Raw genomic sequence first — 13,057 nt, 5'->3', positions numbered from 1 at the left:
TCACTGTGTTTCTGTCGATTCTCGGCAGATGTCTCCCAAGAATTTACCAGCAGAGCCCTGATACCACACATAATCCCAAAGAAAGAAAAAAGAAAACCAAAGAAAACCAACACCTCTCGAGTGACAGAATATCCGTGTGTTTGATGAGTATTAATCCAATGGGGGGGATTTATATCCTGAGTATTTTATCCATACGATCCCGACTGTGGAGGAAAAGCACTGCATATGCAACACTTGTTTTTTTTTTTTTAAAGAAATCCAATTACTATTTAATGTGTCATAAATGAATAGATGTGAAATAACTCAAAATAAAGAAGAGTAAGATATTAATCCACCATGGGCGGTACTGTACTCCAGATCAGGATGATCCAAGGTAATGCCGACTGGAACCGAATCACTTCCGCATCCGTAAATCCCAGGGAATTTTATGACATCCAAAACATGCCCTGGATTCTCCGCAAAATGTTACATCCAACTCACATGGTGATTTACTTTCAAAATGGGGCATAACCCATTACTAAATACCTTAATAAATAATGAATTTGTGTTCGTGATGCATGAACATGTTCTCTTTGGATCTCTAAAAGCATATGAATCCAAGAGCAACGAAGGAGCTCAAAGGACATAATGGGTGCCTGAAGAAACAGGACTGTGTGAATTCCTTTCACTTCTCACTTGTATCTTTCTCCCTTTCTTTTTCAGTGTTTTTGGTTTTCTTTGTTTATTCCCCCAAAACAACAATCTACTAAATGGTCAGAAAATGCCTGATGCCTGGGAAAAGGCTTTCTACAAGAAATAAAATGTCCCCCTGCCTTCAGAGAAACTTTGTCCACTTACCCGTCTAGTCTGCGTTCATAGCGTCCATCTCTGCTGTGGAGTGAAGCAGGGGGCCCGTACACAGGCCCCGCCGCCCCCCTCGTGAACCCTGATACATCCCGCCCACGAGAGCCTATGGGCAGGTTATCATCCAGTCCACGGGCAGCGCTGGGGATTGTTCCTGGTTCATTGTAATCTGTGCGCAGGTCTCTGTCCCCCATCTTGTTGATAGAGTTGTGTGCCTTCTGAGCACTCTTAATGTCCACAAAATCCACAAAAGCAGCAACTCCTCCCTCTGAACCACGCTTCGGCAAGACCTTGACACTCTCCACACGTCCATATCTGTGATAAAGACAAAGGGGAAAAACAACACACCGTTAATTAGTGAAGGCACCCCCTTATGTACAACAGTTCCATAAAGCTCTTCATAGTTTGAATTCATGAAAGTTAAGTTGTCCAGCCTACAGATTCCCCTATAGTTACAAAAAACAAAAATAAAATTAAATGGATGACAATGTTCTCTGGCTGTCCCACGATTTATTCTGCTACGCTAACTTATTGTAGGGTCCTACAAAATTCTCCAATGTAAGCAGTAATGTCAGTTCACAAATGTTTATCAACTCACACCTGCCCACTCATGCTATATGCTACAATACAGTAGAATGTTCACTACAGATATTATGGGCTCTAACAGACAATACAGGCAGAGAGAACTACTTCCCGGACCTGAACAGAAGCTGGGTATATTACTACCCCATGAACCTAGAGTTGGGGGTGGGTGTATCTACAACATGGTACATTTGTTTTCCCCATCATATTCCTACAAGCAGCAATACAGCACAACAGTAAAACATAAAAAAAATTATTAAAAGCATTTCAGCATGCCGATGGGTTTACACAAGAAAAACAGTCCCACACAACTTTTATTAGGCAAGCACCTAATGTCTATTTGTGGGCTCATCTGAAAATGATTGAAAAATTGGTCTGTATTGGTAATGGAGTCTTCTATTTTTATTTCATGAGATTTCTCAACCTGTCTGACAGTCTAATTTCACCAACCTCAAACAAAAATGAATGGTATGGTAATGTGTTACACGGGGAAATATTAATGTGGGTGGAATTATCGTATGTCACGGCAACACTGCACAGGGATCTGAAATCATTGGGATCATTCAGGCGAAAAGCCCATTCTGACCTGAAAGCCTTACTGAACTACCATCGTTGAATGACACCTCATTTTGAACACTCTAACTGCAGTTATCAAGGGGTTGCTCAACCGGCTTTCGAGAAACACAGTGCTGATTGACTACAAAGGCTATTGGAGAGCAGTCACCCCACCTGGACTTGAACCCAGATTTCCGGGGTAATACCACAATGCCAAAAAGCCAGGCTTGTTGGTATGGTAGCCAGAGCGCATACTAATTAAACCGTAGTGACAACCCTTTGTTACAAGCACATGTATAGACCTTTGCCTAAGTCTATTAGCAGGAGGGCGAGCTGGCAAGAGATGTCCAATACAAGCTAACCCAGCTGCTACCTTTCATTGACCATGCCATCAGATTCAACTAACTTTAACCACTGGATGCATAGACTACCTCTCCAGGCTACATCACCTCTGACCTCATATTTACGAGATCCTGATATCCTATATATCATTTTTTTTCTCGTAATTATTAGATCTTTTCTCAGATAGTAAGTCATAATATTGAGATACGGTGTCCTTTTTTTCTTTTGTACAAACCAGCTCTGAAATATTAAGACTTTGAATCTGCTTTTTATAATAATACGTTTTTATAAAGTGTTTCAGGGACAACTGCAAGATGTTCCTTGTGCTGCTTGGTGCAGTCAACTGAACTAGACATATCATCACTCCATATCAACACATCGACTGGATTTCGCTTGACACCAAAATAGTTACGGAAATGTTTCATATACCACAGGTACAAGGTACAAGTCTTCATGAAGTAGGCGATCACTTAACAGGTGAGCAGAATGAATGTGTGGTGCGCCAGCTCTGTCACTGGGCAAACGATAACATCGTATGGAATTGCAAAACACTAAGGAGACGCATAGCCTACTGAGTCTTAAACATTCTATTCGACATGAGATAACCCACAAAAAAAAAAGAAAAAAAGAAATACTCTGTTCTCGCCCGCGTCTCTACATATTGTGTGTTGGATGTGTGCAGCGAAATATGCAGGTTCTCACATTCACTGTACAATCTTCGTCGCCATTTTACAAACCTATTCACACTGCTTACTCATTCTCCCGTCCCCATCTTCAATAACTCGCTCTCCCGCATTGGACTGTCATGCTTTGGCACCAAAACGGTTGAGCACTGGAGCTGCTTGTTTAACATTTTCTCATTTCCCACCTAGGCGTTTCTGTGATATAACCATATGGCAATCGCATTGTACTGCATTTCCAGATATATCAGTCGAATTTAACAAGTAAATTAAGTGATGTGGCACCTTCACTGGATTTGTTTAAAACATGTCCATACGGTACTGACATTTGACACTCACGAAAGCTGAAGAAAAACAAAAAGGCAACAGCCACAAGCACTCAATTTCAACAGTGACGCTGTTTCATTATATCATGACAAATGCTAGGTTATCACAAATACGGAGCCCCGTAACATCCACTCTACTAGGACAACCTCGACAGTTGGCTTCACACTGGCGACTTCCACAAGAGCATGAAGCGTCAAGGATGCAATGAGCGGGACTTTGTTGAACCAACCGCAAGCCTTGATAGGAATGTAATTACACGCATTTAATGGTAGATATGCCCTGTTCTGCTGTTAATGACAACTGTCATGGCAGGCAGCTTTTAGGCTACATTTGGTAAAATAGAGCCTATAGCAAGGACTTCGTTGCAAATATGTAAAGGACAAACTTAAAATAAAAGATTAACTTCGTCTGGATTTTATACAGACTACAAGCCTTTATAAAGCGTAAATTCATCAAGATGTGGACACGTCACATGCAGGTTAGTTTAAAATTACTCAAACAGCAGAAAGGAGTCTGTTACGATTCCATGCACAGCTAATGTGAATCTACGTTCTGGTAGTCTTCTTCTTTTCGACCGCAAGAATATTTATTCCGCCCGCCAATACAGCATCCTTTCTCTCACTACGCTCGCGAACAGATACTTTTCTGACACAGGAACCCACGAGATCAGATCAATTTGACGTCCACAACTCATGCAGAAGAAAACTTCCACAAACCCCGCAGTGGCTATTAGCTTTCAAAGATTATCTGCAGATTGTTTTTCACAAGCTTAGGCAGCAAGTTTAAACACAATTTACTGGACTAGCCACATATCGAAGAAGTTGGGAGAGCCAACACTGATCTAGTAACTATGGTTACGAAGTTAGGTTGACATTAGCGCAGGCCAGGTTCTCCTTTTAGCTACATTGGGGAACTTGGCAAGATGAAGGCTTAAAAATAACCAACCAGTGCTGCTAACATATTATGAAACAAATCATGCACACCTAGAGTACGGTGACTTCTGTAAACGCATGCAATTCGTATTAACTGTGATTGACAATTGTTTCACTTTTGTCAGCTAGCATGTTCAAAACATTGAACTGTTAAATTTAGTTTTCCTAAATTATCCAATTAACGTTACATTAGTAACGTTATACAATTCATTATAACAATGATACGGACCACGTTAGTTAAACTGGCTACAAACTGACAGGGATTGGCGAACACGTTCATCGTGTCGCTCCATGTTAGAACACAGATGGCAACGTTGTTCTAAGCAATAACTTCAACGACTAATTAAGGAGAGCCTTAACACCAGACATGTCTAAAGAGCAAACGTCAACACGATAATTGCAGAGTTAAGCTCAGCTGCTCAAGTAGGTACCGAGCAAACAAGGTTGAATAAGTTAACGTCAGCAAACCCCCAGTAAGTTATTAATGTTTGCTAACAGTAGATAGATAACTTAGCTATTCTGTTTTCGCCAAAACGCGCAATTGTAATCAAAAAGTTAAATAGACAATATTCAAGCCTTTAAATAAAACGTTGGACAATTCGTAGCTGACGTTCGTGTGTTTTTATTTAGCGTTAGCTTGCCATATCCAGCTCTGATACCTAAAGATGGCTAACGTTACCATACCAAAACTCACCATACCTATCTACATAGCTCGATAGCTAATAAGCTAACCAACATATTCTAGCTAACGTGACCCAGTGCAGCTGTTAAACATCTATCTGGGCAGTGCTGCCAACTCACTAACCACACGTTTTCCAGATTTCTTAATTGCTAGTCAGTTGTTTTGCATTTCTGACATACATTGGTTAACTAAAATCAGTTAGCTATCGTTAGCTGGAAATCTTCAGAGTTGTTATATTTGTCATGTTGGTAGTAAACTAACGTTAGCAAGCTAGATGGCTATCTTGCTAGCTTACGTTACCTAACTGGCTAACTATGCGTAGTTCATGTTATAACTAACGTATAGGTAATCGTTACAGGCATGCAGAAACTGCTGACTTGTTATTCCCTCAGATTTGGTGTAAACGTTAGGTTGCAAACTCACCGTTTGAAGTGTTCAATAATCTTCTCCTCTCGTACATTTTCTGGTAAATTCCCCACCCATAAGTGTCTGGTTTCCCGGACCATACTGCGAAATCTTGTCCCCCGATCATACAGATAACTGTATATGTTTTAATCCAGACCAAGTGATTGTGTACGTTGCAATCCAAGCGCTGCGATATACTGTGAGTGAATCATCGACAGTTAACTGCGACTGGATCCCACCATTGGACTTGCTCCTGGACGATGTGTATGATTCTCTGCTGTCTAGGAGAGCGCGCGCTGTCAAGAACGCGCTCCAATTCGCGTGACCAGGCGCGTTCCTGATTCACGCGACCTTTGCTTTGCCTCGATCTCCGAGGAAGTGATGACGCGTGTATCGTGCTGTTTGCCATGATACCTTCGAACATTTTCGCCGAACTAAGCTAAAATTAAAGTCTGGTTCTTATCGTATTTGATGCAGGCAGACACTAGATGGCCAGCTACACGCCACCTAATTGTTCACATCTGCAGACTCACCCACAATCCTGATAAAAACATTAGATTAGAGAACCAACTTTATTCATAGGGACAAAATGCACAGTGTCTAAGTGTTTCTAATGCTACACAGATGAAAGCTTTTTAGGCTTCGGAAAATATATATGAACCTGAGGTAAGGTTGGACTATCAGCCGGACCAGAACCTTCTCTACAAAAAGGACATTTTGTCCAAAGCTGATAAACCACAACAGAATAGCCTATGAAATTAGAAAATGTGTGTGGGGTGTCACACAATACAATGTTTTGATCACGTAGGATTTGGGGTTTATGACGGCCTGTATTGCACGCCTCGGCAAGGCATCCTTTACAGTTGATTCCCAATGAAATGGTGTCATTCTTTCTCTCTCTGTATGTAGACCACGCACGCGTTAACATGCGGCAAAGTGGGACCGCAGTGGATCCAAAACGCATGCGCAAGAAACGCCCACAAAGACATTTGACGTAGACCGATTGTGATATTTGGTTCTGTTCAAGAAATGTCTGGGAGTAGGAAGGCCATGAGCGATGCAGGACTCTTATATGGTGGCATCATTCCGATAAAGGTTTACGTCCCAAAGATACATAGTATTTTGGTCCATGCTGTGCGGGTTTGGAATTACACGCTTCTGACCAAATTCACATTGTTGTCTGCAACCTAAGTCTGACGCGAATCCTAAAGGAGATGATAAGGCTATTGCAGCAGCAAGTACATTTGGACCGGGATATTGCCGTATCATTCTTTAATGGAATTATTTTGCATAACTATGTCGAGATAAAACATCACAAGCGTGCTCCAGGCTTTCGAGTGGTATTCGTTGGGAGTAAACTGTTATGACTTGACATTTCTTCATATAAATCCCATGTCTTAATGTTGAGGATCTATAATTCGAAGGATTCATCGAGCCAGAGAACAAACGGATGACTTATCGCAGTGCATTCTTAAGGTTCTTTAGGTTTTCCGAGTAAAGTTCTTCCCCAGTTAGTGTGTTTCTACATAGCCATCAAAGCGGGTTGTTTGTTGCCAATAATTCAGTTAGACGCCATTTTGTCTTCTTGACCGTCCAAAATAAACTATTTCAACGTTTCGGCCATTTTGTGATGCCCGAGAGTCAGCCTGATTAAGATTTGAGAACGAGCCTGAGTCTAGCTTGAATGACCAGAGCACGTTGCGCAGAAGTTACTCTTTTTGTTAACACAGTAACAATTATGGGTGGCCAAAGCGAGGATTTCTATAACACTGAAACGTTTGAAGCAATTGTATCGAACGTCTGATAGGTGAAAATTCACCCTAGTTACCTCAGGACTCCGGAGCTGCATATAAGTATATTTATTAGACAGACAACAATTGCAATCGGGCTCACTCCCAGCACAAGGCTGAAAGTGAAGCAATGATAAACACATCGCACAAGGTTTATATAGACAGAAGTTGAGCGTTCAGCAGGGATAATCACGTGGTGGATTTCTCACGTCCGAGGCAAGGATGGAAGTTTTGCAAGGTCGGAAGAAGCACAGTTCGACCCTTCTTATCACTTCTGGTCTAAACATGCTCTTGTACATATGCAGACTAAGTGGCACCTAATAATCTTAGTTACACACACGCAGAAAAGCCATGTTCCTGCTTTCATAAGCACATGATTCATACAAGGAATATATTAATACAAAGCACTTGATTATTATATTCTTAAGTCATTAACAGTGTTTGGAAATTATCTCCATCACGTCAGTGTCGAGCATCTCATCCCTATAAGCAATTCTCTGACCGCAGGTTTTAACGTTTCTAGGAAAGCCATTGAAGAAGTTTGCATATGGTTAAAATAATGAGATCTCGAGTCACTAGTTCCATCGTAGCTATTCGAAGCGGCAGGATAGTACTATGCAAGACACAAGGGCAACTGTTTTTTAAATTATTATTATGTATCTGTCGTTTTTATTTAAGATACATGTTAATTAAAAGTATCTAGGAGCCCAGGCTAAATTGGTAGCCTTTATTGGGGAAAGCAGTGTAGAGGTGCACAACAATGGAAACCATTCACTTCAAAGAATCAGGAAAATCTAGCTATGTTAGCCAGCAACATGAGTGTTACATTTATTTATTCCAACAAAGCTCGACCCTCCTGTAAAATGTGATAGGCCTACTATACATTCAAGTCATAGCCTACATCAAAGTGAAAGTGGGTATCATGACATCTATTTTCATGAACTTTATTGAAAATGTAAAAAATGATTTCAATTATCAGTGGCTTTTGTGTCTGAAACATTGCAACACATGTCAACTGCCTTTTGTTGACTTACAGACTACTGCCAATTACATAGTTTTTACCCTTAATTTCCAATCTTCTTCACTATCTGGTCATTATGTAAATATAAATATGATAACAAAAATATGAGTGATGACAAGAAATGAGAAAAAACAGGCACTCAACAGCAGTCCGCTATGTGAATGTTCCCCATTACTCATGTTTGTTGTCTTTTAAATGCCTCCTGTGGTCTCTTCTCTGTGCTTCGTTTCTGTGAACTTCTGGTGTACCCTGCTAAAAGATAGTGTTAGTTTAATATATAATGATGTATTCTTTAATTTAGGGACATGGGGGAAGAAAGAGAGAAAAAGCTCACGGGCCATGCTTACATTTTCTTTGGCATTCAATAAGTCTCCAGTAGGAATTAGACAAGCTGCTTCTCCCAGGAAGCACACAAGGACATGGAACATATCTGCCCATTGCCCTACTGTCAGCATCAGTACCATAAGGCCTCCGAGTCGGACCACCACTGTTTGAAGAGCTGTTTGACTACTGGGCTGCCGTTGCTGATCTTCTGTAGAATATAGAATGTAAATCGTCTTACTGTTTTCTAAATCCCACCACCACCCCTCCCATTTCTTTTGATTTTACTCACCTTGCATATATACCACAAGCAGTGTATAGCAGATTGTTAACGGTGTCCAGAATCGAAGAGCCTCTGTGACTGATAAAAACTGCTGATTGATGGAAGTTAAAGCAGCGATTCCAGCCACAGCGAAAGTTAGAATAAGAAGACAGCACAAATAGGGTAGGATGGAGCATCCTGAGGTTAAGAGTCCAATACAGATGCCACAGTAGCGCTGTGAGCTGTGCAAATGGAATAGTGCCTTCACATGTTGATGTAGCCGGGAACACTGACTGGCCAGGAACCAACTCAGTGCAGAGGCAAGCAGAAGACTCAACCAGCGATGGGGGGCCTCCTTGTGGAGGAAATGAAGACTGCAGCTTAGTGCACAGCCCATAGAGAACTGACACTGAACAAGTAACTTCTCCGTGTAACACTTGTTGGAATTCTGTAGAGAAAGAGGAAGAATGACTTTAAACATATCAAATATAATATATAAATATAATAACAAGCAACATGCATTTTATTGCATGTAGAAATCAACAACAATCTTACTGGTCCAGAGGTGACTCGTGCTGAAATTGCTCTAAGTGAGAATTCAAGAACAACCAGTGATGCAACTCGTGACCCCACAACAGCCAGGATCCCGGTGAGGAACCAAAACTGGAATGCTTCAGGCCATATTCTGTGGTTAGTCCTTTGTTTGGATTTCCTTTCATCATCTTTATCATTTTCAATCCTTAAAAGATTTGGACAAAATAAATCAGTTAAGAAAAGTCAAAACTATCCATAATGTATTGAGGCCTATGACTTAACCTTTTTCGATTTTCTCTGTATAGGCCTATATTATATTTGTCTGATTAAACACAGCTATGACTTGTCACAGGCATGAATGTGACCTTATCTGGGTGAAAGGTTAACTTCAGTTGATGTAAGCCAATGGCAAAAAGCACCTAAATCTGTATCAGTATGATCAAAACAAAGGCTGAATTTACAAGGCACTGTGGATTTTTAATAAGTGACTTACATACTATCCCGGTAACCAGACATACCACAATGACCATCAAAACATTGTTCTCACCTGTCTGTCTCAATGAATACGTGAATTCTCAATAGACTGCAAAGCACTGAGATCCCGCATGCACCAACAATTCCTGTTTTAAATGCGAAAATACAAGCATTTTACCATAAGGCCATCTGATAGACTAGACTATAGCCTATATAGAAAAGCATCAAAACTGAGAAATAGGCAACAGGATTAATACTGCAGTTAAAAAACGCAGAAAATGTTGACGTCTCACCTTGCAGAAAACTATCGACAGGACTTATTTCAAATAGTAACCAACTCGGTAGTGACGGAATTAAAGAGGTAAGAAAGGACAGCATCCCGCCGTTCTGTAAAAAAAAAACACCTGGTTTATAAAAGAATTAAGGATATCTCAAATAAAACTTGAGCTATCCACGTTGCCTATTCCAACCACTTGTCTCACTTGCTTTCGGTTACCGCTGCATTGAAGGGTTTCAAAGGTCAATGCCTATATGTGGCAATAATTTTATGAACCACCACCAACGTTAAAACAAATAAATAATAGTTCATGTCCAGCACCTGTTACCGCAATGGGCTAACAATTACCAATTTATAGGCTATAACTGCATAATACGTAATTTTGATCCGCGGAGAATAGGTGCTGTTTAAGGTCTCTTGAATTATCATGTCGAGTGTTTGCACTACAGGGTAGTCATAAAGGCTATGTGTAAGTTTATTTTCGTTTTTTTGTTTTGTTTTGACCCATTTTTGGCCTATAATACCATATACTCAGACTTCACCCATCCACATGAAACTTGGCAAAGACTGTGGGGCTATACGAAAAAGTTTGTGTCCCTAAGTGGGTGTGTCCCTTCGTCCTATCACTTTTTTGTCAATAACTCGACTTAACAACCGTTTCGTCAAAACCTTTTATGGCAAGTTGGCCTCTAGGAGGTGCATTACCCCAGCTCATTATTATTAATTTGTGGAATAGCACCTAGTGAATAATATTTAATGCAGAAATCTACCGCTTCATTCAATATCTTGTGATGTAAAGGTTCAAAGTTCACGAAATTTGTACCATATTTTTTGGATACATACCACATTCTGTGAATTTTGTTCATATGGGCCGCTGCAACTGACAAATTTCAATATCTCAAGAATAGTTGAGCTATAGCTATTTCACCTATGTCTCATAGCTTTAGTTTTGAAATTAGGTATGCCTATAGGCCTACTTGGCTACATTCTTTAGATGCATGCTAAATTTCGTGACATTCCACTTCAGTTTCATTTGGCCTGCTCGACAGAATGGCGTCTAACAGCCGATACAAATTCAGCAGCCTGTAGGCCTACATGTGAATGGCCAATTTTAATGAAAGGGCATTTGTAGTATATTGTAGAAGTGGTCTGTTAGTCGGGGATTATGTTTGTACCTGGCAACCTTATGAGTGATGTGTGATCGCGATATCTGTGTCTTGGGGCCGTAGTTATTAAACGTTACATGCAAGGTGTTCAACACGAATCAGCCTACGAGTACTTTTATTCCTGAACTAAAAAGTACAACATGGTGTCAGAAAAGGATTTTTCTTCTTCCACGAGTGAATGCTGCACTAAGCTGTAACCCTGTGGTTGAGAAAAGGAAAGTATTACCCGCGTTATAATAACTAAATAAGTAGCTAGCAGTTCACGCCTGTTGAATCTCGTAGAAAGCTAGCAGCTAAGCATGGACCAGTTCAAGCCCCCTGCACCGCTCGTGCTCACCGGCAATTTAAGCGAAAATTGGCGACGCTGGGAGCAGCGTTTTAAGCTCTATATGACGGCTACAGGTGCGGACGAGAAGGATGAACCGGTGAAGACTGCTATCATGTTGCACACCGTCGGAGAGGATGCACTTGAGGTGTACAACACCCTCAACGTTGAAACAGCCGGCGATGATGAACCGACGCTGGACGAGATTATGGATGCATTCAGGTCGTACTGCACACCTAAGAAAAATATTGTCTTTGAACGCCACCAGTTTTGGTCTTATTCCATGCCTGAAGGACTCGCTGTCGACAAGTTTGTGACTGAACTTCGTCAGAAATGCAAGAACTGTGAGTTTGGTGTGGGTGAAGAAGATATGATAAGAGACAAACTTGTGTTTAGTGTGCCAAATGCTCGCATGAAAGAGAGACTACTAAGAGAAACAGGCTTGACTCTAGATAAAGCTGTTGATATTTGCAGAGCTGCAGAAGCTGCTAAGTCTCAAATGCGTGTCATGGGAACAACGCAAACAGAAGCATCAGTGCAGGCACTAAGCAAGATGGCAGTTGGTTCAGAGAAATATAAACTTAGCAAAAAGAGAAAGCAAAGGCCACCAGATAGAGCACAAACATTTAATGCAAATGCATGTAGAAAATGTGGTGGGACACACAAGCCACGACAGTGTCCAGCTTATGGAGCTGTATGCCACAAATGCAGCAAGCAAAATCACTTCGCCAAAGTGTGCACTTCATCACAAGACAGGCTAGACTCTGTGAAAAGGGTCAATCAGTTGGAAAGAGAAGTCGAGTCTCTTTTCATAGGCACTGTGTCCTGTGCTGAATTAGGCCACACAGCTCAACAAGCTGACAGAGCATGGTACACCACAGCCAATATCAGAGACATTGCTGTTAAGTTTAAACTGGACACTGGGGCAGATGCAAATGTACTGCCTATGAACATTTTCAAAAAGATCCCAGGCCCTAATCAGCTGAAGCCCACCCCAGTAGTTCTCGTTGCATATGGAGGAGCACGCCTGGCACCAGAAGGCACAGTGAGTTTTATATGTGAAACCACCAAGAGCAAGTCAGGTCTGCAGTTCTTTGTGACAAAGCACTCCTCCACTCCAATACTTGGCAGAGAAGCGTGCGAGAAACTACAGCTGGTAAAAAGAGTGGACATGATCAGAGTGAAGGCACCAGCCACGAAAGAGGAGTTGGTGGAAGCCTATCCATCCGTCTTCAGTGGTCTGGGACAGTTTCCAGGGATACATCACATTCACATTGACCCCAATGTGACCCCGGTAGTACACGGCTGCAGGAAAATTCCCATCGCTGTCATGGACAGATTGAAAACTACACTGCAAGAGCTCGTTGACAAAGAAGTCATAGAACCTGTGACTGAGCCGACGGAGTGGGTTAATAGCCTCGTCATCACAGAGAAGAAGAACGGGTCTCTGAGGGTGTGTTTGGACCCTCGTGATCTAAACGAAGCCATTAAGAGGCAGCACTACTCCATACCCACCCCAGAAGAGGTCCTGTGCAGGTT

At 41.4% G+C, this 13,057-nt stretch overlaps 2 protein-coding genes across 4 annotated transcripts in view; both read right to left on the bottom strand.

The window, feature by feature from the left end:
- Positions 1-5,673, bottom strand: part of spen (spen family transcriptional repressor) — a 32,615-nt gene extending 26,942 nt beyond the window's left edge. The window contains exons 1-2 of the mRNA XM_031566352.2: positions 5,367-5,673; positions 838-1,158 (exon numbers count right to left, since the gene is read on the bottom strand). Coding sequence (XP_031422212.1) covers positions 838-1,158; positions 5,367-5,449 — 404 coding nt within the window. The 5' untranslated portion in view covers positions 5,450-5,673. The remainder of the gene's footprint in view (positions 1-837; positions 1,159-5,366) is intronic.
- Positions 5,674-7,954: 2,281 nt separating this feature from the next.
- Positions 7,955-10,251, bottom strand: tmem82 (transmembrane protein 82). Of its 3 annotated transcripts, XM_042707649.1 has the most exons (7): positions 10,233-10,251; positions 10,044-10,137; positions 9,824-9,896; positions 9,298-9,481; positions 8,773-9,190; positions 8,507-8,691; positions 7,955-8,411 (listed from the first exon to the last, which is right to left on the bottom strand). In XM_042707649.1, the coding sequence occupies exons 2-7, from the start codon at positions 10,126-10,128 to the stop codon at positions 8,331-8,333; spliced, it is 1,026 nt and encodes a 341-aa protein (XP_042563583.1). In that variant the 5' UTR covers positions 10,129-10,137; positions 10,233-10,251; the 3' UTR covers positions 7,955-8,330. The 3 variants fall into 3 exon arrangements, with proteins under 3 accessions (XP_042563583.1, XP_012681552.1, XP_031422211.1); XM_012826098.3 differs by having other exon boundaries at positions 7,955-8,408; positions 10,044-10,248; XM_031566351.2 differs by having other exon boundaries at positions 8,507-8,688; positions 10,044-10,248.
- Positions 10,252-13,057: the final 2,806 nt, after the last annotated feature.

Source organism: Clupea harengus, chromosome 4 (genome assembly GCF_900700415.2).
Source record: "Clupea harengus chromosome 4, Ch_v2.0.2, whole genome shotgun sequence".
Taxonomy (NCBI): domain Eukaryota; kingdom Metazoa; phylum Chordata; class Actinopteri; order Clupeiformes; family Clupeidae; genus Clupea; species Clupea harengus.
The sequence above is the reverse complement of the archived record's forward strand: the minus strand, read 5'-3'. Positions and strand labels throughout refer to the sequence as shown.